This window comes from Drosophila rhopaloa, unplaced genomic scaffold (genome assembly GCF_018152115.1).
Source record: "Drosophila rhopaloa isolate 14029-0021.01 unplaced genomic scaffold, ASM1815211v1 contig_115, whole genome shotgun sequence".
NCBI lineage: Eukaryota > Metazoa > Arthropoda > Insecta > Diptera > Drosophilidae > Drosophila > Drosophila rhopaloa.
In genome coordinates this window covers 4,659,477-4,686,992 of record NW_025334990.1, presented here as the reverse complement: position 1 = coordinate 4,686,992, position 27,516 = coordinate 4,659,477, and the positions used below count along the sequence as shown (strand labels likewise).

The 27,516-nt window shown below is 39.7% G+C and overlaps 1 protein-coding gene across 10 annotated transcripts; it reads left to right on the top strand.

Annotated features, from left to right (window-relative positions):
* Positions 1 to 1,414: 1,414 nt before the first annotated feature.
* Positions 1,415 to 26,868, top strand: LOC108043960 (RING finger protein nhl-1). Of its 10 annotated transcripts, XM_044458081.1 has the most exons (14): positions 1,416 to 1,763; positions 4,306 to 4,391; positions 8,342 to 8,482; positions 9,741 to 9,876; positions 11,959 to 12,101; positions 12,511 to 13,806; positions 15,415 to 15,429; positions 16,981 to 17,675; positions 21,282 to 21,560; positions 22,680 to 23,465; positions 25,475 to 25,634; positions 25,963 to 26,103; positions 26,255 to 26,331; positions 26,406 to 26,868. In XM_044458081.1, the coding sequence occupies exons 3-14, from the start codon at positions 8,348 to 8,350 to the stop codon at positions 26,617 to 26,619; spliced, it is 4,077 nt and encodes a 1,358-aa protein (XP_044314016.1). In that variant the 5' UTR covers positions 1,416 to 1,763; positions 4,306 to 4,391; positions 8,342 to 8,347; the 3' UTR covers positions 26,620 to 26,868. The 10 variants fall into 10 exon arrangements, with proteins under 10 accessions (XP_044314256.1, XP_044314016.1, XP_044314060.1 ...); XM_044458321.1 differs by lacking the exon at positions 15,415 to 15,429 and having other exon boundaries at positions 1,415 to 1,763; positions 12,511 to 14,277; XM_044458125.1 differs by lacking the exon at positions 15,415 to 15,429 and having other exon boundaries at positions 12,511 to 13,770.
* Positions 26,869 to 27,516: the final 648 nt, after the last annotated feature.

Genomic DNA, 27,516 nt, shown 5'->3' with positions numbered 1-27,516 from the left:
AAATGAATATTTTTTATTATCCCGATTTTTATCGTAACTTAATAAAGACAGAAATTTTAAATGACAAAAATAAACAGCCAAATGGTTGATAGCAGAAAACTATTACCAATTCGGGTCCTTTTTTCTCTCTGTGTTCGAGAGGATATGGCTTTGGCTATGGCGATGCTAATGGGGACTGACCTAGAGTCCGTCAACAACTTGAGCTGCCTTGGCGAATGTGTTGACATCTTTGTTTTGGCGCGCTCATAAATCGCAATTTTTTGGGTTTGTTTTTGTTTTGTGTGTAGCCGCGGCTTTGTTTCAGCTGGCTCTTTTAGCGGAAAATGTCTTAACGGAAAATTCGATTCATCAGTCGATTGACAAGAGCCTGTCATGGGAGACAAGCGAATGGCCAGACAAAAGACCAAATGTCTGGCGAGAAAGACAAAATGCAGACCAATTATACTGAAAGTGGTGACAGAGAAGAATGATTCTATTCATAGTATACAGACATGTACTACATGAACATGGTGAAAATATTAATAAAATATGGGTTTAGGTGTTGTTAAGTACTTAAAAAAATATATATATATATTTTATTAAATATCTTTAAGCTTTTAAATGTCGTGCAAATTGGTATAAACAACTGAGGATAAAAAAGACTTTCAAATAAATTATCTAAATATAGTTTATTTTTATCAGCGTATTTCCTGTACAAACAACAATATTCGTAAGACAAATCTCACGAGTTGTTAAGCTTTTTTAAAAAATTACTTATACGTACATGCATACATACATTTTGTTTATTAAGTATTATAAGAAAGAACAAAAATAAAAGAAATACAATACATACAGGTAGTTCACTTTGTATTGAAATTAATTACTCCTTCAATACTGCCAGATAATAAATTTTAGCCTTGATTCCATAACCATATAAAACTCGCGTGATATTTGTTAAGACATCAATTTCCTTTTCCTATATAAGTATCAATAAACGCCTTTATTTCTATAAATATTTAAGAAAATTCTAAAATGAATCATGATGGTGGAAAAAAGCGTGGGCACTGATCTGTTTCCTTAGCTTTTCTTTCTGCTGGACCAAGGAAAAGTGAAATCTTAAAGTGGAAACTGCGGAATAGGCCAGAACAATAACAGGTAATGATACGTATTTAACAATATATATTCGATCTTGGACTTTCTGCGCGACATTGTAAAAAGCAAAAAGAATTTTTACAGACAATTATGGTGTATATATATTATAAATAATTCATGCACAGGTTCGTTGGGGTCGGGTGAAGCTGGGAAACAACAAAAGTGCTACGTGAAAGTGGGATGAAGACACAGAAATATTTGTGGTGCTTTTGTTGTTGCCTCAGGTTATATTTATAAAATTTCACCTCAAGAACGGCTGATCATCAACCGCCCGAGAGTCGAGCAGAGTAAAACATTCATTTTCAATTCTGGCACGCTCGCGAGTGGACGTGCGGACCGATTCGCCGATAATAGCTATAGCCCAGTTCGATACCCATCCTCATATATATAGTGTATATAGAGAGGTGCAAAGATCTGTCCAAAGATCTTTCACCTGTCGCGCCGTGCGTGAGGGTGCGATATATGCCAATAGCACCAGTAATCGTGCCGCGAGTGTTGGTTTAATCCAAGGAAAATATATATCGAACCTCAGTTTGAGAGTGAAGCCAGTGAAAGTCCTTTTGCCGCCAAGGCATGCGAATAAATTTGCAAAAGTTACGCGAACCATCAGCAAATAGGAGAATTCAACGCAAGTGAGTGGGGTGGGGAAAACATCCTCATTTTCAACCCGTTTTTGGAAACGCATTCAAATGGAGATGAGCTCGCCGCATTCAATGGCTGCTGATTATGTAAAAAAAGACGAAAGAAAAGGCGTGAGAATCAGGCGAGAGAAGGAGCTCGTGAAAATGTCACCTGGCTGACAATTCCGTTTTCCCAGCAGCCCGCATACACCCACAATTCCCATATTCGTGAAAAGTTGTCAAAATTATTTTCATCTTCTTCAGCATCGCGTTCAAAATTTATTAACACATTTGGACATAATCATGTATACAAATATATGTAGATGAGGATCTGTTATATATATCTGTATGCATAGCTCATCAAAAAGCATGGCAATAATTTGCCCACACACAAACACACGCACACAGAGACGCACATTGCTCATACGCCGCGTTGCTGCCTTATTTTTAGTTCGATTCAATCAGCGACATTTTCAGAGATTTTCTATTTCCATTTTTGCTGTTTGTGTTTGTCTTTTGCCCGCTGCTCGCTTATCATTGATTGCTTTGTTTGCTTTTGTTTCGGTTTCGGTTTTGCTAGTTCCTTCTCTCTTGCCTTCCTTTTGGAATGTTTGTGGTTCGTGTCTTATATTTATTTTCATTTTCACACCTCTCACACAAAACATTTAATTTCTCGTTTCGAAATACAAAATAAATGCGGAAGATTAAATGAGAGAGGTGTGGGTTTTGAATTTATGAGCCGCCTGAAAGTAGGCAACAGCTTTTTCAGTTTTCCTTTTAGCCTTATTGCTAGCACTCGGCCTTTTTCATCTCTCTTCCTCGTTCTCTCTCCACCCACCACCCCCTCCCTGACCATTCGCTCTTTTCGAGAGTGCTTTAGCCTGGCGGAAGTTCAAGGTCGCTGGCTGCATTAAAGAAGTGCCACTGCAGTTGGCTTGCAATAGATACCCACTTAACAAGTTTTGAAACTGATGCACCAATTTACGGACCAACTTTTATTACACTTAAACTTATCTTCCGGTTATTTATTAAGCTTATGGCTTTGTCCAAAGGCACAAAACATTATATCTTTATTAATTCCATGAATGATAAATAATCCTTCGCAAAAACTGCTCTTTAAGTTTGTAAATAAAATACCCCTTTACACATTTATGTTTGTAAACACAAACGGAAGAAAGTTAAGTACCAACTAAAATATTTCTTTATCCCCTAGAAAGCTCTTAAGACAAATTAAATTTTCTTTCATTTAAGGTTTTAATATAAAATTTAATGCTAATAAACCCGGAGAAAATATAAATAAATGTTCATCATAAATTTTCAAATATTACCAGTTTCTACTGGAACAACTAAAATATTTGAATCTTTGATTGGGGTATTTCCCAAATTTATATTACACTACTTATATACTACATACAAATTGTAATATTATTAAATACGAAAAAACTCTAATTTCAATCAATTTTCAATCTTTCGATTAATGTAATATATAAGGCCCTTAAATTTCTCGCATATCGTTTGGCTCAATTTATATCATTTTTCTATAATTTATATTTATTATGTGCTGCTGACATAACTAATTTTTCTGTATATTATTTCTGATTTGTTTAAGTTGCTTAGTTAGGTAACAGTGCACCTATCTTTGTTACCATTTCGTTATTATTTCACAATAAAAAAATATATATATAAGGCCATAATAATAAACCTAAAATTAATATTTATTTTTTTAATATTTTATTTAATTAGTGTGTAGTGTAGTAGCGTAGTGTGTGCACCATTCTAGGGAAATTTAAATGTGGTACATAATTTTGTATGACTTATTAAATTTTCAATTTTATTTGTATAGTAAAAAGTGGTTTTTGTAACTTATAAAGCTTAAAGTTGTACAAATTTGTATCAAAGATAAATGGAAATTTCCTGTAAAAATAGTGGCTGTTAAATTCGTTTTCTGTGTTCGGCAGATGAACAATTCCATTGAGGAAGTTCGGACGTAGTAATGTCATTATAGATTCGGAAATTGGTTTTCCCTTGTTTTATTGTTTCTGTTAATTGGAAGCAACTTCCCCACCAACACTGCGAGTTAATTAAAATGATCTACTTTCGATGCCAGATGCCCGCCCCCAACTCTTCATTCATTAACCTGGTCAAGTGTGTGCAACCAAGGAGCTTATCTGTCGCACTGCACAATACGCGAATTTCCAACCTTAAGCGCATTGCGAACTCCATTACCTTTCACTGAAACACCACCCACCGAGCACCGCCCACCCTCATCATTGTTTTGCTTACCGCAGCCTTTGAGGCCGTGTAATTAAGTTGGCATCATGCGGCTTATGCGCAGCGTGTTAATGGCCAGGTAAACGCCTGCTCCTCCCTTTCTCCCACTTTGGCGAAATCTATCTGACCATTAAATGGCAGCCGATTCAATTGATGTCGCCATAGCGTCTCTCTCAGTTCGATTTGTTTCCTGTTGAGCCGCGGCCAAAAACGCAATCGATTAATCATCAAAATTGGCACTGTCAATTGCTTTACCTTCGAAATTATTTTTTTGTATTTTCAGCCAGCAGAGTTAACAGCCGAAGGAACAGGCCCCGTTCAAGGGCGCCTCGGATACCGTAGTAGAAAACAAAAGCAGCAGTACTAACCGTAAGTAATCACCGCTGAAATTGGAACGTCACAATACTTTGTAGTCCAAAGTTTTCCCCTCGGGAGTCCGGGATCTTTCAGCTATATTTTCAAAAAGTTTCGATTGCATTTGCTCCTCTGTCTGCTCCGTTTATTTATAGCCTACAAATACTGTGCAGTTCTTTTTTTGGCCAAGGAGTGCAGACTGCAGTCTGTGGATTCCGGGCTAGAGAGTTTCTATTTTCAGTACATTCCCATAAGGGAGATAGATAGATATACAAAGCGAAACGGAGTTCTGACCTTGAGAAGCGTGCACGGAAAAAATGGCTTCGGAAATTGGATAGTTTTCGACCATTTTTCAAATTGAAATAAAAAGGAAGTTAGGAAAGTGATGAGTTCCCAACTTTTTAGTTACTTTAAAGTTTCATTTGAAACTGATTCCTTTATATGATTTCTCTTAATATCAGTTCTTTGATTTATTTTTAAAACATCATTATCAAATAATACTTTAGATTAAATATAAAGATATGTTTATACTTACAAAACAATATTTTTTAAAAAATGTGTTCTTCATCGGTTTCAAATTTTAAAGCTCATAAAATACCGATTTAGACAATTTCTTTATAAAATCACATTAAAAATAAATATATTGTTATGAAACTTATACATACCATTTATTAACTTCTTAAGTAGTACTACAAAATTAAGAAGTGAAGTTCAGCATTTTACTTCTTATGAAAGTGAAATCTTTTCAATTAGCACGACGTAATGTTTGGCTAGTTTGCCGGAGGCGGCGAATCCGAGCGATGCTCGCTCCAATTTTCAATGAAATTTATTTTTAGGGCCCGTTACAGCGAGATACACAAAATCTCACAAATAGCCCAGCAATGGGATATATGTAGATGGAAAATGCCGGCGTGCGTCCGAATGAGAAAACCAGCTCAGTTGATGACGTCAAGAGTGTGCGTACACGTATTTATAAGTACAGAATTCTGTTGCGATAAACCAATAAGTAGCCGATGTCCAGGACCAAGGCGAGAAGTGAGAACTCCATTTCGAAGCCACATGCAGTGCGAAGTTCCTACTCATTTGTATCTTTGTATCTCATTAATGGGCTGCAGCTATAGATACAGATACACACGCACGATGCCAAGAATATATTTTTGCGTTTGTCTTGCGATCGCGCATTTTGTTTTGTTTCGCTCTCTCTTGCGCCTGGCGATATACATAAGTATCCGCAGATACACAGCGAAATTGGGAGAGAATGCCGCGGATTGTATATATTTAAAATATTGTAGACTGCTCATGTGCTTGGCAATTTTCACTTGCCCTCAGTCGCTTTTTACATTTCCAATCGAATTCTACTAGGCGCGTTGCAAAAGCAAAAATTAAGAAAAAAAATTCAAACGAAATCTTACCGATTTAGATTTATAGAAAGTAAAGTAAGGCGAACGGAAATCGATTGTACACATTTAATGAAAGTGCCCAGAACGAGTTGGAAACGTTTCAGTTTAAAGGATTCTCGCATTGCCAAAACCAATTGCATTTTATGATTGCCTTCGAGTGCCGCTTTGACAGCAACAGCAAGGATTGCCAAATAGTTTCCCATTTCTATTGGTGAGTTGGGTTTCTATGTGTTTTTTTTGTATATTTTTTTTTTTGGATTTCTGTTCAACTGCGGTCGACCCAAATTTCATCGAATTCATTTCAATTTATTTGTGTTGATTTCAATTTTCAGTGCTTTGCGTTGATGATTTTCTGTCACCAACTGTCAACAGCGCGAAAAGTTTGACCCATTTTCCTTTTTTTTTCACTTTTGGCACACTACTCACTGACGGTCAAGTATGTGTGTTTCCGTTTCCTGTTGGCCATTTACTGCTTCCTGTCGCATAAGTCGCCTTAGTATTAACCCCCTCAAGGTTAATGATTTTCTCGGCAATTCTTTGTGTAAACAAAACATTGAACAACTGTCGCCGTCAATCTGCCGTTTAAATAAAAACAAAGAGAAGTGCAAAAATTTAAAGAAGAATCAGAAAACAGAACGTTTTGGTTCAAGAGCATTTACGATTTTCACGGATAATTGGTTTGGTATTTTGAGAAATAACTAACACCGCTGGCGAATGCATTCAAGGATATTCCGGGGATTTCTTTCAACATCCCCAGCCAAATGACCTCCCAGCGCTTACCCCCTTAAACTAAACGTAAATGGGGGTGGTGGGCTTTGGATGGCGGTTTCTGGTGGCTTCCATTATGCTGGCTATTCATTTTAATCCTTTCAGCAGCGATTCACAAATGCAATGGCTAAATTAGATTCGCCACACACACTGCACTCCGAATGAAACCAAAAAAAGACCTCCGCCAGCTGAAAGACCACCCTTTTTGCCTTTTTTCAGCACGCACAATTTGAGCAAGCGACACAATTTCTATTCAATTTGATTTTAAGCGCATTTTCCAGTTAATTGCACTTCGTTCGCATATGTCGGTAAGCTCATACATATATCCACTTTTTGCGATAGCATCATTGTGAACTTTTGGCCCCATTAAATTGATGCTTTAAATATCCGAAACCAAACCAAAACCAAACACGACAATAATGGCAAACAGGCGCACGACAATTAGTGGTGGCCAGTATGGACATGGAGTACCGATTCCATGACTACATCCTCCCACATTCCGCGTTTATTTACGAGCAGGAAGTGCGCATTGGTCCGAGTTTGTCCGCGACACACGCTGCGTATACGCGATGCATATTGCCAGCAACAGCGAAATCGTATTTATATTTATACTTCATATACGGCGCTGGCTGCCTTTCTTCCCTCTTAATACGAAATGTGTGTCACTTTTATTATTAAAATCTCAACTGCGGCCAGCAATGTTCCCTTTTCCATAAGAAAAGCGAATGTGAGAGAAATATTGCAGAGTCTTAAAAATGTTGCAAGTAGCTTATGAAATTGTGCAATAGAAACTGATATATATACGTTTATGTACATTAGATTTATTGCGAAAGTGAAATGTACTCAAAGAATATGCTGTTGACTTAAGGTCTTAAGTTTATTAAAACTAAGATTTTATTTAAAAAAAGCAATTTAGTTACTTTCATGTTGGTTAGATTTTTTGTACATTGTGTTTTGTTGAATAATCAATGGAAAAACCAAAATATTTTTCTCTTTTTTCTGTCGCTCTAAATATTATTATCTTTCACGTCATGGATATAGTAAACATCAAAGTGAAACGTTTAATGTAAATACATTTCAGGAAATGCATCATAGCCGTTTAAATGAATCATATTTCTTCTTTTCTTATTGTGAATCAGAAATATTAGCAAGTTTTTTGAGATTTTTATCATTTTTCCTATTCCGTTTTAAATTTAAACTCCTTATATTAAGAAGAATTTTTCATTGTTCAGTGAAAATGTTGACTGGTATTTAAATAATGCTTGATTTTAAGTGCAGCGAAACGGGAGACACACATAGCATTCCGAATCATTCTCATGTCAATGCGGCGCTTTCCTCGGTTTTCATTTGCTGATGAGGACAAAAAGTGGGGGAGCAAACATCTGATACTGTTGAGAATCTCGGGTTCGTCTAAATAAACTTGTCAGAGCCGCTTTTAATGAAGCAGCCATAAGCAGATTTGTGGCTTAGTGTATTTACCCGGGCCAAATGAAGTCGGCTCGCGACTTACGACAACGAAATGGTCAATTTATTGTATGACTTTTGGGGTCTGTGTTGTGTGTTCATTCAAATGCAAGAATTTCGTGGGAATCGGATTGCTCTGGCTTTTTTATTTTTGTGGTGAGGCTTACCGCCTGACAGACGGCCTGTCGACTTATGATGAGCTTAGGAGGGTCAGGAAATCAGGGAGTCCTGAATTTATAATGATATGAATATTAAATTGACAGCGCCTCGGCGCTGAAATCGAATCAGGTCTAATGAGTGTTTTGCATTTCCTCTCCCTTTTTTTCATGTCAGTGAGCCATGGAGCAATTTGAGCAGCTGCTGACGTGCTGCGTCTGCCTGGACAGGTACCGCATCCCCAAGCTGCTGCCATGCCAGCACTCCTTCTGCATGGAGCCCTGCATGGAGGGCCTGGTGGACTATGTGCGACGTCAGGTAAGGCGATCATCATTAATCATCCCACAGTGCGAGTGCATGTAGCTGCTCCTCATTGTGTGCGTGCGGCAATTTGGTTAATGCCGCCTACGTCTCACATCGCCGATGTACAGTGCGAAAAATCCAGCTTAAATTAAATTATAACAATAAAACAAGAGCTGCATAAAGCAACCAAATACAAATGGACTTACATATTACTTTATTTTTGGGTCATTCATCTTTGCTGCATAACATTTTGGAAATTATTAAAAGACATTTGTAACATCTGCTTAATTGACATTTTGTATATAATATTTTGATTAGCGTTTTTAACTCTTTTTTTCAAATCCCATTGATTTTACTTTGACCAGATTTATTCATTTTTAGTAATTATATCAAATTGGCTGGTTCTCTTTTATTTGTTATCTGAATATCAGACGTTTTCTTTATGGTTAAAAAGGGATAATATTGATTTCCATTTTTTTATTAAAATCAAAACCTTCAGTTTGTTGTAAAATATGTGGTATGGAAAAAATGTTTTTAATTTGTGATTTTCCACACAGTGTAACTGCTTAACTGAAAATCTCACAAGGGAAGTGAAACAAAATCAAATGGGAGGAAAAACAAAAAGGCGCCCAACAAGACGCCCCCGAAAACGTTGTATTTATCTTGTTGCTTGCGGCGCATTTGCGTAGATATCTTGTTGAGAAATTATATAGAAAGGCATGGATATATGTAGGCTCGAATGAACCCACAAGTACACGAAAGTGTGTATCTGTGTGATGCGCTACTTATAGAGCGTCTCTGTCTGCATGTATTTATAAATTTTGTTTTGGCCTTTAGCCAACGCCACGCAAATAATTGGGAAGCAGTTTCATTGTGTTGGCCAAACTGAAGAAAAAGGAAACCCAAAAAGAATAATTATTTGGGTAGAGGGAAAGCGAGTTGCAATACCTGTCATGCGAAATAAAAAGCCACAAACTGAAATTGATATTTATGGCAAAAAGAAGATGACAGGAGATGAAAAAAGCGCACTCAAGATGCCTTCACATGCAACTTACAAAATGTGAAAGGTTTTTAAAGTTGCGTACAGCTTAGTTAAGTTTAAGGTTGAAAAGCGTTTAAGTAATTAGATCATGAATATAATTGCTTGATGTTAATAAACAGGAATGTTCAAAATTGTTTCAATTACATTATCTCGAAAGGATTTCATCATTAAATCAATGCCTCGGGCAAAAGTTCTCCCAAACTAATGAAACCATTTCTGCAAATCATTTAGGTAAAATGCCCAGAATGCCGTGCCGAACACCGGATACCCTACAATGGCGTGCAGGCCTTTCCCACGAATGTCACCCTACAACGATTCCTGGAGCTGCACATCGAAATCACTGGAGAACTGCCCGATCCCACATCAGGTATGCAATTATGCAATTTTAATTTGTTAAGTTTCATAAAGAAGTATTTCCCTTTGGGTATAAATACCAATTATACGATGGCAAATTCCCACGGTCAAATAGTTTGATTTAAATGAAACCGAGTGCACAAAGAGAAAAGGCAAATAACCATGTTATTAATAAAAAGAATTGCCATGTAATCATTGATGTAACTTTAATTAAATTCCACTAAAAACATCAAGCGAAAATGGTTAGGAATGCTGTCGAAAATCAAAGGCCGAAAAACTAGCATTTGCCATTATGTTTGGCTTTCCAATTAAAAAGTCAGGCACTCTGGCCAGCTGATAGCAATTAAAACTAAGCAAAGCCAAATTGATTTCGTTTGAGCAATTTGCATTTGGCCCAAACCAACATTTAGATCAACCACCTCTTAAGCATGACTACGTAATTCTATCCGACAAAACCTGGTAGTTGTGGGTAAATATGCAAATGGCTTGCAACTTACCAGCTGCAATTAGGATCAAGTGTCAGTTAATAAGGCGGACAAAGCTCTTTGCTTCAACTATCGCACCGAAAGAAATATAAATCAAATAAGAATTATTATTGCATAAAAAACACCATAAAATACACCTTTTTAAGGTGTTTTAGATAAATATTTATTTGTGAATGAGTAACTGTTTAATTAGGAAGTAGACTTTATCAATTATAAAACATTATACAAATATTTAAGTCATTATTAAATATCATCCAATTTTTCAACCTAAGTCACAAAAATTCTTTCTTGTGCATACCCAATTTGTTTTTTTTTTTGCTGAACAAATTTTCTGGGCTATGCAAATGTGTGAAACAAAGGAATCCTTTTTGTGTTATGGATATGGCAAGGACAACGAGCACTCGTACAAATTTTATGTGGAATTTGCAAATTCACTTTTCCATATGATTACACGAGAAAATACAGAAGCCAACTATTGGCATAAAGCATTGCCTCCAACCTCCTGCTGGTTTATTGTCAAGCAGGAAAAGCTGGGAGAGCCGGGAAAGCTAGTAGAGCTACTAGGGAGTGTTCATCAGGCGTTGTCGATGCCAGCAATTGATGCAGAAAAGTTTACTTTTTCAAGCTGTGACTGCTGCAGCAGGAACGACATCTTCTTCGCCATGTTTGCATTGTAGCCCCATTGCTGAGACTCGTTATTTGCATTGCCCCTGCAAAGGCATTCCATCGCCAACGAGCCAAAGGATCCTTTGCCAAGGGATGTGACACACATAAAATGGGAGGCACAGGGAAAAAATCCTCTCAATAATAGGACTTCATTAAAAAAATACAGATCTAACCGTTTGTGACATCAGCATTTGCCTCAGGTTTTGATATTATGTGGTTATTCAGGATTACAAGACTTTAAGGATTGCATTATTATTTAATAAGTGGGCTATAATGTTATTTCACATACAGAATTTATATAGACTATATATATCAATTTTTATTTCTAACTTCATATATCTTTAGACAGTTTTAAGCGGAGATGATGAATTTTCCGCTAGTAGTGAGTTATATGTTTTGTTTTCTTGCTATCATGAAGAAATGCAAAAAAAAATCAGCAAATGGGCGAAATATTATTGTCCTACAAAAGTTTTATTTGACAATTTAAGAAGCAAAACTATTATTTAAACACCAAGAAATATGATTTCTAAGTACCAAGAATGAGAAAAGCTTTTGAGGGCACATTTGCGCTTGACTACTTAATCAGGGGTTTTAGTCTGGCTTTTGTACAAAACTAGTTCTCTCAGTGCAGAGATATGCACACGACTCTAGCTGCATAACTGGCGCTTAGGTGCAGTTGATTTCGTGCTCTTGAAATCGCATTAGTGAATGCAACAGACATCCGTCTCGACATCCCCACGCCATTGAACTCCCCCACAAGGAATCCTTGGCATGTGGCAAGACATTGTTGCCAAGAGTGCAAATTGATGAGCTGCTGCTGTCGGCATACTTGGCATTTTATTGTCCAACTCAAGCAGGCAGGAAGTCATTTGTGAGGCCCATTTGGTAGTGTGTTTTTTGGCTGCCAGCAGTGATTAATAATTGCTTCCCTCTGTCCCTTGCAGGTCAAATTATGGAGCGCTGTGGCGTCTGCTCGGAAAAGGCCTATCTGTCCCACTGTGCGCACTGCGAGAAAAAGATCTGCGAGGACTGCAAGAGTGCCCACATGGACATTCTGCGGCGCGAGATCACACGATTCAACTCACAGGTGAGGAAATAAGCTAATTTAACACTTTTTGAAAACATATAATTTTACATTAAATAGACAATTAGACCTCCAAATTTAAATTTAACAGAGAAACTTTCCTGCGATATTTAAAACAATAATGTTTATACAATAGAGTATAAAAGCAATAAAGAAATAAAATATAATTACTTAAATTAACAAAAGGCTTTAAATTCTAAAATCGAACATAAAATATTATAAAAAAAGTTACTTATTAAAAGTAAATTATATTGCAAATAACAGAAGCCTGAAGCAACTTCCCGATAAAATGGCTAAATTTGTGATTGTATTTTGGTCACCATGATTTATTTATGTTTTACACACTCATGACTCCTAATAATTACACTTGTCTTGTAAACCCTTACTGATTCTTTACCAACTCATTCCCTAGATCCGTCGCAGCTTGCACCGACTGCAGGACTCCCTCGCGATCATCGAGAAGAATACGATGAGTCTGCAGACAAACGCCATCAGTGTGACGGAGGAGATCGACGAGATCTACCAGCGCATCACGAAGGCGATCAAGGATCGTTCCGATCAGCTGAAGGGCGAGATAGATCGCTACTTGGCCGTGGAGCTGCGTAATCTCACCACCCTTAAGGCGAATCTCGATTTGGAGATCACGAACATCACCAGCAACTGCGACACGGTCGACAAGTACATGAACGAGACCGTGGAGTGGGACGACTGCGAACTGATGGACACCAAGGAGATCTTCCTGAAGACGGTGGAGTTCCTGCGGCACTTTGAGTACGAGAACAACGACTACAGTCGGCGGGTTAGGTTCCTGGTCTCCATAGATCCTAATCAGCTGGTCATGAACCTGGCCACCTTCGGGGATCTGAACATAGCTCCTCATTCGACGCCAAGTGGCGGTTCGGTGAGCAGTTCCCACCTGGCACCGCCCAGTGCTCTGCAGCCGGGACTGATGCGATCGAAGAGCGACCACCGCCTGGCCACCCAGTTCCGCCAGCAGGAGGAGCGCAGTGGCTACAACGATGAGCCCGTGCTGGGCGGTCGCAAGTTCGGCGAACGCCCGCAGCGCAGCGCCACCCAAGCGAACAACGATCGCTATGGAAGGAGTGGGGACTACGATTATGAGAACGACTACGAGAACGAGGGTTCCTCGGGCAGGGCGGGCAAGTCCTCCCGTTTCCGGTCGCGATTCGTGCGGTCCCACCAGAACGACGACTCCGACAGCGAGCAGCAGCAACAGCAGCGGCAGCAGGAGCTCAAGGAGCGCAAGGATCGCGTCCTGGACAGCGAGGATGTGTCGCGTGGCCAGTTGAGCGGTATTATCCGATTGAGCGACTGCTCGCGCGTCGTCCAGCGGTTGGCGGACATTGGCAAGGAGAAGAAGGAGAAGAAATCCGATGCCGCCGCCGCAGCTCAGGCGGCCGTTCAAGCCGCCATCCAGGCCCAAAAGACGGCCATGCAGCGGCAGCAGCAGAAGAACCAGCAGACCGCCGCCGACGAGGAGGAGCTGGCACGCCAGAAGCGCAAGAATGCGGCACCTTCTGCGGCGACCGGAGCGGCCACATCGACGTCAAGTGGTGGCGGTGGCGATACCGCCGGCGATCAGCGGGTGACGGCCCTGAAGAATCGAGGCGGCGAGGAAAGCGACGGCAGCTCCAACCAGGCAGCGTCTCCAGTGCGTAATAGTGCGGCGACTACGACGCGAGCTGAGGTAAGTGTGAATGAGGCAAATACAGAAGAAGAAGGCGTGGCCAGTGACAGCAGTGACAGCGAAGAAGAGGGGGAGGAGGAGGAGGAGGATGAGGAGGGGGAGGAATCCGTACAGGAAGCTACCGGAAATGTGCTTAACCTTCCAGAAGAAGCTCTTCAAGCTACATCTTCCGAAGAAACGGAGGAGGAAGAGTCCTCTTCCGAATACGAAGAAGTCACAGCCACCGAGAGTGAAGAAGAAGAAGAGGAGGGGGGAGAGGAAAGAACAGCTGCAACAGAGACTCAAAATCTACCAGTGATCAATGTTCTACCACCCGATAATGATTTAACACAAAAAGTGGAAGAAGTAACGGGAGATCACATAAGCAGTCAACAAATTCTAGAAGAAACAGATAAATCCACTGAAGAAAGTCCTGAGGAGGAAGAAGAGGAGGAAGAGGAGGAAGAGGAATTCACAGAAGAAGAGATTGAGGTCACCGATGAAGAGGAAGATGAAGAGGAGGGTGAAGATTGAAAATTAGAAACGAAGAACAGGTTTTAAAGATATATATAATAAATATACAACAATATAGGTCAAATATGTAGCACCGAAATGAACTGGAATGATTAAAAATGTTTCTATAAGTCAATTTTAAACGAATACCATTAGGTCAGTTAAAAACTGTTAAAAATATATGGAAAAGCATATGTTTCAAAAACTTTCAAAATAGGGATAAAAACTAATTAGGGATAAAAATAAAAAGCTTTTTCTTCCAAAAATAAAATTTTGCTTAGAGAAGAAATTTTAAGAAAGAAGATATTTTCCTATGACAAATAACTGTGTAGAATACCAGATCGCTGTCACTGTAGCCTGGCTCAGTATTTTACCTTTGTGTTTTGCAAACTCCCGCCGAAAGAAATTAAAACGATAATTGCGTATACGCCATGTGTGCTTCGTTCTTTATTTGTGCTCCATCGTTCACACTTCCCCTCCGCTCCGTAAGTGTTCTCCTTTTTTTGTCGATCCAGTCGAGAGAGCAACCTAACTTAACTGTTTATCGTTACTTTTACTGTTAATCTTACCTAACCAAAAACATTTCCCCCAAACTTGTCCCACTTTGTTTCGTTTTCATTTATTTTGATTTACCTTCCTGATTTTCTGTTTTTGTTATTTTATGTGTACGTTAAGTTCATGTCTTCATTTATTTACTTTGATTGTGTTTATTATTTCAATTTGGTTTACTTACGTTTATTGTCTTGTGAGCGCCTTTCACCTAATGCTGTTTTGGGTCAGAACCTTTTGCCCCCGACTAAATAATGTGAGTGCAATGCAAGGCAAAGTTTCGGCCCAAAGCTCGGACATCAGAATTGTACAATATTGTATACAAATACATGGATATATATATTTTTTTATTTATGTAGTTTAACATCCTATACCTTATCGTTAGTTAGAGACTGCACAAAAGTTAAAGCAAATAAAGCAACCAGAAATTAAAAAATTCCTTTGATGTAACAAGTATTTTCTTTCAATTCTTTCTGTTTCTCCCCTTCTCTCTCTCTCTCTCTATCTATATCTATCTCTATATCTACCTTCATATCTACATATATATCTGCGAATCTCTCTTGCAAGTGGACAAACGATGTGGTAGTGATGTTAATTTGCTTAAATGTTACTAAATTTCTTTGGCAAATGCTGTCGAGCTGAATAAACCACAGACCCTGATCAACAAAGCGACATTCCTCCCGTTCTCTCTCTTGTCTCTATTGTCTCTCTTTCTCATCATTTCGAATACTTTTTATGCCATTCCTTATTTTTTCGTTGCCGTTTTGTTGGTTTACAATTTCTGATGTCCGCTGTAAATATTTCTGTTGTGTATGTATTTCTTTACCCCCAACCAGTTTTCCCCCCCACCACCCACCACCCACAATTCCACAACCCCCTTTTTTTCGCCTGTCATGCATTCACACACACATTGTTGCCACGCCCCCCTACCGTCAGCCGCCCCCCGAAAATGGCAGACAGAGCCGGGTTCAATGGCGAATATTTCACCATCATGCGACTGTCAGCGATGCGGCTGCTTCCGTCAGTTTAACAATGTTTCCAGCTGCCAGGGTGTGCGTGTGTATCTGTGTGAAAGAATATACCACACACTATATATAGGGTGTATATGTGCCATAGTGACATATGCACAGTTGCTGCATATTTGTCTTGTTTATAGTATTTGTCGAATGGGAATAGGAAAAGGTTGTCTGATCAATTAGGGCCACATCAAAGAGAGTGGACGAAATATCGTATCTAATGAAAAGGGTCGGATGCCAGGAATTTCGTATTTCCTTGAATTCTGTGATTAGTTTAGTCGGTACTGTAATATAAAGTCATAACTACGAAAAACAAATATGTATTTTGTAAAAGGAGTTAGTTGAGTAGACTAGCAAATAAATAGTAAATAGAAATAATTTCCAGGAAAAAGTTCACGGTAAATATATCAAGGAGCTGTTTCAATCTTTTGTATTTTATTATATGACGTATTTTCACTTGCAAGTGAGTCAAAAGGTTAAAGTGTAGAATTTTCTTAGAATCTGCAAAGAGAGAAATGATTTTAAAAAGGTCTACCAGCAATCTTCCCATTTATAAATTTAAGTTTATATGACTAATGGTTTTGACAAACCATAGAATCAGCTTATAGTAAGTATCCTAGAAACTTGTTCCCTAAAGCTTAGATAAATCATAAAATAATTTGCATTTTATGCAAATGGTCAAAGTAATAATAGAAAAGAAAGTTCAGTGTCAACTTAAAAAGGTATTTTAGTGTCTAAAATGAAATAAATAAAAGGTATTAAAACAATACATCCTTTTGCCAAAATTAATATATAAATGCAAATATCATACTTTGCCTGTAAATTGAGCTTTATGCAACCTGCTAACATGAACTTGTAATGGCAATAGCAGTTGCAGGTGTTGAATTCCAAGAGCCCTTAATAAACCTCCTTTGGCCCACCATATTACCAATCCCCACCCCATTTGCAATCCACATCTCAGCATCGCCATCTCTATTTCTCTATCTCTAAATCTCTATATTTTGCATCTGCATCGCATTCGTTACTCGTTCCGTCGCTTGCCAACACCGAAATCGAACTAACTCAGACCGCCAGCGCCACAGACTCTGATGCAACTCCCACTCCTACAATCCAACAGTCGAAGCCCCCCGTTTCCGCCCAAGTGGCAGCGGTGAAGAAGACCCAGCGATCCGGGAGCAGCGACAGCAGTGCCTCCACCGAAAGCTCTGCCAGCTCGGCGGCAGCAGCGGCTGTGGCAGCCGCATCCGCACCCGCGGCGGCACCTGCAACTCCCAGTGGCAGCAACTCCACCAGCCAATCGGCCAAGGCGCCCAGTTCATCCAGGTACTCCACTGCCCGGGATACCACGGCTGTGCCGGAGAAGAAGCCCTTCGTCAGCCGCTTCCTGCCGCAGCATAGTACCGCCAATGCCTCCAATGGATCGGCGGATAAGAAGAAGGCGGAGTCCAGTTCCAGCAGCGAGGAGGAGACTAGCTCGGAGTCCGAATCCGAGTCGGAGCCGGAGACCAAGACGAAAACCAGTGCCACCAGCAGTACCACCAATACGAAGTCCGCTCCCAGTAGTGCCGCCAGTTCCACCACGGCGGCCAGTAGCTCCACCACTGGTGGATCCTACCGGGATCGCCTGGAGGCACGCAGAGCCTCCCGCGACGACAGCTCCTCGACGGCGGCGGGGCGGAGCAGCTATGCCACGCCCTCGAGCAGCGGCTATGGGAGTGGCAGCGGCACCAGCAGCGGACGCACGCGAACGGTGCCCGCTCCTCATCACGCGAGCGAGAGCGAAGATCGCTACGGCAGCGGAACTGGCAGCAGGTATTTCCATTTAACCCCTTCCCCTCAAAAAAAAGGTCCAGCGTTTTTCGTGATTTTATAGTTTCTATAACCGAACTAATTTGCATGGCTAATGAGGCGAGCGAAACAGATACTACGAAAAAACACACACATATGTTAATCTGCACAGAAAACTTAATTCCACACTTTTCTACAGGTAGCTATTAAATCATAGTTTTTTCTTTTAAAAGAATGCCAATAATTTATTTAGTAATAAAAATGTCTTTTGTTGATACTGGTTTCGCAGTTAAGTAATACGTGGCCGAAAAACATGTAATGAAAACCGCTTTTTAGTTTTTGAGACTAACATTTGCATTTCTAGTATATGAGACTAACAAGCGGTTTTAATTAAATAGTTTTTTGACCAAAAGTTGGCCACCAACTACTTTACTTTATCAACAAAAAGTTTTAAAATGTATTTATTACTAATTTAGAAACTTACCCATTCCTATTTTCAAATATTATTATATTGCATTTAAAATTAGATAAATGTCTGAAAGGTTGCACAACTTTTTAATTAGTACATGTGGAATAAAATATTTTATGAGATACACTTATGCACTACTTAGTTTTTAAATAATCTGAGAGTTCAAGCATATCAAGATTAATTAGGGTCAAAATTATAAATTCGAATTAAAAACGATACTTTTGTTATTGATAGGTCATCATTGAATAATGAAAAATAAATGCAATAAATGCACATACTTATTCGGATTACCTTTAATAAAATATTTTTCAATTAGACTAGGAAAATTAGTATATTTTTTTCATTTACAGTCCATTTTGTGATGTTTTTATCTGTGTAACCGCTTAGTAGCTGCCGCTCTTTAATGCAACGTTACAGATACATATCTGATGAGCATGGCAAATGAATTGTGTGTGTCGAATATTGCAGTTCGGTAATTTGTTTTCCTCGTTTTATGCCACACTAATTGAATTACCTGTAAAAAACACGGCCTGCAATTAATGTACAACTTTAATTAGGTACACAATTGCACACACGACTGCAAGGTGGCTTTAAGCGATATGCCTAATGGATAATTGCGTTTGATTTGGTTTGGTTTCACTACGAGTTCGATGCGTTTTAATGTGTGCTTTCTAAGACTCTCTTTTGTATCCCATTGTATCTCACTGCTGTAGCTTTGTACAAGTGCTCCGCGCTGGCATTAACATGGCATTGGCCACTTTATTGCTCATACGCCTCGTGTGGCGTCTAATTGTCAAGTTCATAACCTTTACATAGCAAATGACACGAGCACACAATGCACAACAAACAACACACAACACACAATCCCCTGATAGGTAAACACACACAGTACACACCGTTCTATCACTCTCTTTCTCTTTGTGTTCTCTATATAATGATCTTTGCAGTGCACTGCCCTTTAGCATACCGTACATAAGCAGACCCAGCCGGGCTCGCTACCGAAAGCGACTCACCGATGTCTAGCCCGATACTGTATACTATATATACCACTATACTATATGCGAAACTCAGGCCAAAAACGACTCCGAATTCAATGCAATTCATAGTTCAATTGTTTGTTAACCCATAACGATGAATGAGTTCTGAAATCCCCCGCCTAACACACTAAGCCAACTCATGTTAAACGAGCGCTTAACCCTATTGATTAAATATTTGAATGTTCGCTGGAAATAAAATTGAACAAGTTCGCCGTTGAGTACTCGGAGTCAACTTCAATGGGCAAATAGAGTCGTGATGATGGTGCCTTTCAAAGAGCCACTCAAAGGGCTGGAAATTAACTTTACCTTTCGCTTTCAGTCCGTCTGTTTCTCCTGTTTTTTCCGCCTTTATGTCCCTCTGTCAATACCCTTTTCAAAGGGATCAATGCGGCCCGTTGCGAGTCCTTTGTGCCTGGGCGACAAAAACTTCTTTAATTTTACTTTTGCACGACAACAAACACCGAACCCTTTTTCCCCTGCAACAAATCTAGCGTAATGTAATTACAACAGTCCCTCCGCCAATTTCGCACCGCGTCCCACTCCCACTTAATCACTTTCACTCCCCTCACCTCCAAAGAACATTGCGATAAATTGGTATTCGCCATCAGTCCGAGTGTCAGCATATATTTTCCAGAAGTCTATCAGTCAGTCTGTTTATCATTGGCGTATTTATTCTAGGTGTTTGTTTGCTGAAATTCGAGCTGGATTTATGCTTTACACGAGTAAGCTAGAGTTTCCAGCTGCATAAATTTCATTTTTAATTTGCCAACTTTGAATTGGGTCGATGGTTACCACAGATGTCTGAGGATTCCCAAAATAAAGTAGAGAAATGGAGAGGATAGTTGCAGCAAACAACTATATATTTTGTTTGCTTGATATTCCTACTTTGAAATAGTCGGAAATCCGACTTTAATGTATTTTTTTGTTCAATAAATGAAATAAGGTCATGTGTTAGGATTACGGGGAAATTTTAAAGAATTTTTAAACATTTCATAAACTGCCATTTGATATTTGCTTATATTCCGGGCTTTGTAATAAAATAACTAGCTAGACAGTTATTTAATATTTTACCCAAGATAATTAAAAACAAAAGTCTCACAAAAAATAGTTATTGTGTTGAATGAAAAGCAAAATGAATTGTTTGAAAAGTTTTTCATGAAAGAAAACTAACGAAAAAACAAATAACAATATCAGATTCAAGTACGTTTATTTCGGATATATTTAATACACCGTTTGTGTTCATAATTTGTAAAACGATACTCCTAAAAAACTTTGCTAAGATAATAAATGTGGCGCAGCAGGTATCGGATGGTCGTCGCTTTCGACTATATTACGTCCACTTGTTTAAGCTCCTTTTTATCGTTGGCAATTAAGCAGTGTAAACAGGATATGCAGCGGCAATTTCTGTCTTTTATTTTGGAAAATCGAGCAGCAGCAAAAAGTGTTGCCTGCTTTTGTGGGCTGCTGATGATGCTGCCTGTTGCTTTTGCTTTATTTGCCCCATTTGCAATGCGTTTTTGCACTCGTACTCACCTAGACTTAAGCATTTAATTTATGTCCTTTTTACGTGCTTTTGTATTCGTTGATCTTTTTGTAGTAGTTGTTGCTTTCCGTGTTCTTTAACCCGCCCAACCACCCACCCACCAACACAAACACACACCCAGACACACAGACACGGACGCCTATGGGCGCCATAATTTCACGTACTTAACCGAACTTTTCCCAACTACTTTGTTTAACTTTCGATAATGCGAAATGTGAATTTAATTAGAAACTTTCTGCTCGGGTTGGCTATATTTAAATAGAATTTAATGGCTAATAAATGCGACCTACACTCACAGGTACAGACGCGGACTTAAGCAAGTTAAAAGTTAGTTAATTAAGCGGTGGTTGTTCTAGGGATTAGTCAAAATTATAAAATGAGAGATGAGACACACAGCAACAGCTACAGCAAAGGCAAAAAATATACGTACCACGAATACACAATTATTAAGTTTTAAGACTGTTAACCAATTGCAAAGAATTTGAAAAAATATATTTAAAAATAAATAAAAACAACACCCAAGAGCGTAGAAATCAAACCAAACCAAAACCAAAAACCGAACCGAATCAACATTTTTGCAGCTACACAAGCCGCTTTCTAAACAAGAGCAAGAGCAGCGCCATTGTAACGCAACCCTCGCTATCCACGCCCACCGCCTCCTTCGATGAGGACGCCACCGGAACCGGCGACGACTCGGACAGTCGGTATGGAACGGGCCGCTCCCGCTACTTGGCCATGAAGGAGCGCCGCACCCGGCTGGCCCGCAGCCGCTCCTCCCACCAGTTCGGCAACGAGGACGAGGATCTGGATGAGCCGGTGTCCCCCACCACGGTCTCGCCGTCCGCTTACCTGGCCTCAAGGTGCGCGTGAGACACCAGATCTTTCAGCTATATCTACCCCAACCCCCCAACCCCCTGCCCTTTAGTCTGTACATACAGGTTATATCGGCTGTACATAAATACGAGTATATATATATACCTTCCGTCGATAGTATCCAATGTATTTGTCGTGCGCTGGGCGCTTTCATTGTGCGTGTGCTGTCCCCCGGTTTATAATTTTTTTCTTATTTTAAATTTGATTTTATGGTTTCTTATTTTTGAGTTGAGTTTCTGTGCGTGCCACGTCCGAAGTTCGCCACGTTTCGTTCTCGTTTATGTTGCACTCTACACTAATTCAACTTTTAGATTTACTTTTTGGTTCTTCTTATTTTTTTAATTTTTGGTTTTTATTAGTCACTCACTTGTGGTTAAGGAAGAATCAAAATTCTGCGCGTTTTCAAATTAACCGAAATTAACTGGAAATCAACCAAGATGATTGCCCCTTCTCTAAATCTCTCTGTACATACGCAGCACTAGTTTTCATGCACTCGTCTCATTTAGATCAGCAAACTGGGAATTAAGTTGATTTTAAATCATGAATATTAATCTGGAAATATCTGTGAAATTTGCTTAAAAATCAAACAAATTAATAAGCCAAATTGTTTCAGTTAAAAATTTTTGATGTATAGTAAGTTTAGCAGCAATGCTAATGCGAGTGAATTATATCATAATATATACCAATCACTGGTATAATAATACGCAAAATAATTAAAATGCCATTAATATCGTTTATTAGCTAATATTTTAAACTTGGAAGCTAACATTTCAGACTTATTTAATTATAATTTTTGAACATATTTATGTTCGAGTTCACTAAGTCATGTTAGCGTTCTAATTAGTGAACACTAGTCGAAAATACATAATAAAGAGAAACAGCAACTTAACTTAATTCCAACACTTAACATGACATGAAGAAATAGGACCATAGTCATACATAATCATTTATATTGTAGTATTTCTGATTTCAAATTTAGCTTATATTCTCAGTTTAGAGCGCCTCATCGTTTTTGAAATCACCCAGAGCACTCGATTCCATTCCATTTCACCCCATCCCCGTGGGCTTGTCCCCGAGACCATTTGCTAATTGAGGTTCCTTTGCAGGTACAGTGGATACGGTAGCAGCGACCTCTCCCGCAGTCGCTCCTCGCACGCGCTGAAGTCGCGCGACAACTCCCCGATCACCGATCGCGGAGCGGGATCCTCGCGATCCGGCGGCCTGGGCGGCAGTTCGGCGACCGATAGTAAGGACGGCGAGGCCTTGAGCTCCTGGGCACGGTACCTGAAGAACAAGTACGGTAACAAGAGCAGCAAGGACTCGGCCGGAAGTAGCGGCAGCGCACGCGACACGCACGCGGGCAGCTCCACGTCATCGGCGGCGGCGGCAGCGGCGTCGTCGCATGCGCACGGCTACGGAAGCGGTACGAGCGGCACCAGCGGACGGAGCACCGCCAGCGAGGTGTCCCGCCGTTTGAGCCTGGGTCTGCCCCTGAGGCAGGCCAACGAGCTGGCCTCCTCCGACGATGACGGGTCAAAAAACGGGCTAGGCTCCCCTACGTCCCCTACGGTAGCAGCAGCAGTGGCAGCAGCCGGTATAACCGGAGCGGCAGGTACTATCCCTAAGCAGGTGTACCTGCGCAAGCGCCAGCAGCTGTTCCAGCTGGGGGGCCGGGGGAGCGAGCCCGGATCCTTCACATGGCCGCGCGGCCTGGCCGTCGGCCCCGACAATAGCATCGTGGTCGCCGACTCCAGCAACCACCGCGTCCAGGTCTTCGACTCCAACGGCATCTTCGTCAAGGAGTTCGGGGAGTACGGCAACGGCGAGGGCGAGTTCGACTGCCTCGCCGGCGTGGCCGTCAACCGCATCGGCCAGTACATCATAGCCGATAGGTAAGTTCAACCACTTCTTATTCATATAACTATCTTTCAAGTATTCAATTAATAATAATAAATAGTAATATTCAATAATTAATATTTAAAAAAATATTGGTTTTAATATTAACAATAGTGCTATTAAAAGTGAACTCATTTAAATATTGACTTATATCAGTTCAATATTGTTTTTTATGCTTATCCCATGAGGCTAACTATTTCCAATACACTAGAGAAAAGTTATATTATATTTAAGTCACCTAATTATTAAAATCAAATTGTTAAACTAACAACTTAAAAATCCCAAAATGAACAAGTAAATATAAATTATTTAAAACTTAAACTCAGCAGAAAATATTTAAATAATAATTAAAAGAGGCATTTGCCTATTTCCATATGACGCACAAATAGTAAGAAAAAGCTAAATGATAAGAAATATTAAGTAAAACAATATTAAAGTCCATAAAATATGTTTAAAGTTATTTAAACTTATAACATATAGACTTTTTCAGCTTTGAGCAATGAATTTAATTTATCTCCTTATTAAATCTTTAAAGTTAAAGGCATAATTTTTGTTAGGATGATTTGTTAGGAAGCATTTCAATATAATTGAAAGCTAAGATTTCAAAATCCAAGTTGAAGAGAAAACTAATAATTATTTAAGAAAATGGTTAAAATTGGTTAAAATTCCACGATTTCCTTTTCTGATCACCATTTGTTATACCAAGTACTTGTAGGCTGAAATGTTATAGGAAAACCCCCTAACCAAAAGCATATATACACAAGAATAAAAAATGGATATTGGCTACTTTTGACGGTGATACTTTATCTCCAACTGGGTGAGCATCTGCTGGCGGTCAGTCTGCGTTTTAATTAAGTCGAAACAAAGGCGCATGATTAATTCGCAGGCCCTAGCTCCGCCTCTAATTGGCAGGGCTAAGCGCATAATAGCCGCGTTAATGAGAAACATGTGCCGGGTCAGCCAGGCGGAGTACGGGTATTTGGCGCTCCTGCACATGTTATCTGCAACCTTTTTACGAGTGCTCCCCGCTCCGAGTTCGCTGTCATTGTTTGACGCAAAATCTCGTTAAGCACCCAGAGCCGGGGGTATCCTCATTGTGTGAGTCAACTTTGATTTTGCACGTTAAGCGGCTTAGACCTAAGCCCGACACCCATCCACCCATGCTTAGCAGCATCCACATCCAACATTCAACATCCTACAACATTCAACCTGAAACCCACGCCCAACACCTTGGAATGCCAAGGCATTTTGACTTGGCTAAGGGACCCGCGAATCTTCTTTCGGGAACCCGTAATGAGATCTCTCTTGGCTACGGTTCACAATTAACGCGAAAACCCCACGATTTGATGGCCATATAAATTGGCCCGACCACTTACACTAAAAGAAAAGGAAATAGTATCAGGGACTCCATTGAATTCTTTTCTTACCGAATTTCAAGCGAATAAAAAATTTAAAATAGTTAAGATTATATTTGAGAACTGTTTAAAAAACACTCAGTAAAACGATTATTACAATTTGTATTACTCAAAACTTATAAATTTTGGTTTGTCATTATAAGAACCATTTTTAACATTTTTTGACAGAAAGTTGTATAAGAAAATCAAGGCATATATAAATTAATATAGACAAATGTATTCTTAAATACATCGATATATTAAATAAATTTGAAATTTTGAAAGAAACAAATTTATCATCATATATACTATAACGATTTTGACTTAAACAAAAGTCTAATTATATACAAAGCACAACGTTTTTACACATATTTTTTGTAGTTGGTCTTAAGTTTTATTTTAGGTGCCACAAGTTTCTGTTTTAATTTTTTATAGGTTGATGAGATAATTCCTATCCTTCTAACATATGTATGTGTACAAATAAAATTCTAAGACATGAAACATTTTATAGATAAATTATTTTAATATTAAATATTTGTATGGGTTTTTTTTTTTAAATGACACAATAATGAACATTTTCTCGCTGTGCACTCTCTTTTTCTCGATTGCAGATACAATCATCGCATACAAGTGCTCGATCCGCAAGGACGATTCCTGCGCGCCTTCGGTTCGCAGGGCACCGCAGATGGCAAATTCAATTATCCTTGGGGCGTAACAACCGATGCACTCGGCTTCATTTACGTGTGCGACAAGGAGAACCACAGAGTGCAGGTGAGTCCGGGGATATTCCCATTTGGGTCCCCGTCCGCAGCCTTTTTTCGGCTCGCCTCCATCTTCAATCTCGATTTGCATGCAAATATTTATATATTCAGTGGGTCAGGCGGGGAGTTGGGGCGCGGGCCCTGCCCAATTTGTCACACTCGAGCTGCAGCACCCCGCCTCTTCATGCCAGAGCAGCAATTTTCATGGGCTTAACTGGAATATATATATATACATATGCGAGTTTTTGTGTACACTTCTGCATGGTCCATCTCCATCCTGTCGAGTGCTCCTGCCCATTTCAATTTGCAAACTTATATCGAATATTCGCATTCGTCAGGTTTTCCAATCCGATGGTTCCTTCGTTGGCAAATTCGGTTCTTGCGGCCGTGGCGAGGGACAACTTGAGCATCCGCATTATATAGCCGTATCGAACACGAATCGTGTGATTGTTTCCGATTCGAATAACCACAGGATTCAGGTGAGCCAATACCCCCCGGCCCCCGCGCCCTTTTCATGCCTGTCTGGCCATGTGAACAATTTTAATTAAAATATGCTCGCCATCGAGATTCATTCGCAATTTATTTGACCTTCCTCCACCTTCCGCTGTCACCTTTTCCGTGTATCCGCAGATTTTCGACGTGAACGGCAAAGTTTTGTCCACGGTGGGCGGCGAGGGTTCCGACGACGGCCAGTTCAAGTTTCCACGGTAAGCAAATCGAATTACCACTTTTAATTGACAAAGTGTTAACTCGGTGGTTTCTTTTTTCCCTTTTTTTTTAGCGGTGTGGCCGTGGACGATCAGGGCTATATATTCGTGGCCGATTCGGGCAACAATCGCATTCAGATCTTCAATCCGGATGGCAGCTTCCTGAAGACCTTCGGATCCTGGGGCTCTGGCGACTCCGAGTTCAAAGGACTCGAGGGCGTGGCCATTATGTCAAACGGCAATATTTTGGTCTGCGATCGCGAAAATCACCGCGTCCAAGTCTTCTGATCAGAACAAAGGAAACCTATGGAAAACCCATTGCATTATCTCATCTTGATTTGTCTTTATTTTGTCTTTAATTATTATTTGTTACGAAGTGCCTAAGCAATTATTGCCTCGATTTCTATGCCTAGAAATTGTGTCAATTAGCCATGAGGAAAAGTAGAAAAAAATCGAAAAACTTTTTGTTAAACTAGAGCGAAAAAAAGAAACCTTTGAATAAAAAAAAAAGCGAAAACTCGTCAGAGTTTGAGTGAACGAAATGTTCGTTTCCTTTCGGTATATATGTATATTTTGAGTGGGGGCCCAACTGTTTATTGCTGCATTCAAGTATTCCCTAATTGAGATTTATCTGCGTGCAGCCCAACAATTTCCAAATCTGCCGCACGCCCCCTCGGTTTTCCTGCCCCGGGGCACTTTATTAAATTAAGATGTTCTGTGCCAGCAAATTGGAAACTTTTTTCGGAGCTTTTCGCATAAACTATTTGCCTCCAACTGGCAGCTGCGTATGGCGTGTGTAACAACAACAGCAACTGAGTTGGTAGCAGCAACTGTGGCAGCTACAGTTACACGATTTATATGTTGCCGCATAAATTTGTTTGCTGGCAAATGTTGCGCATACGCCATGTATGTAGTACAAATACTCCAACGAAAATGTGATGGCGCTAAAAAAAGGATAAGGAAGGCCCAAAGTCATCTAAGAAAGAAACAAGCAATATTAATACTCTTTAAAGGACAAATAATAATGTGAAACTTGGTCTTATTCAGGGATCAATATTTAAAGGCAATTAGTGTTAAACTTTTAAACAATTTTAATTACTCTTAAGTTATTTTGCTTTGTGTTTTAAGATGTATCAATGTGTTAAAGGCACCATTCTCTTTATAAGCACTATAAATTAAATTTAC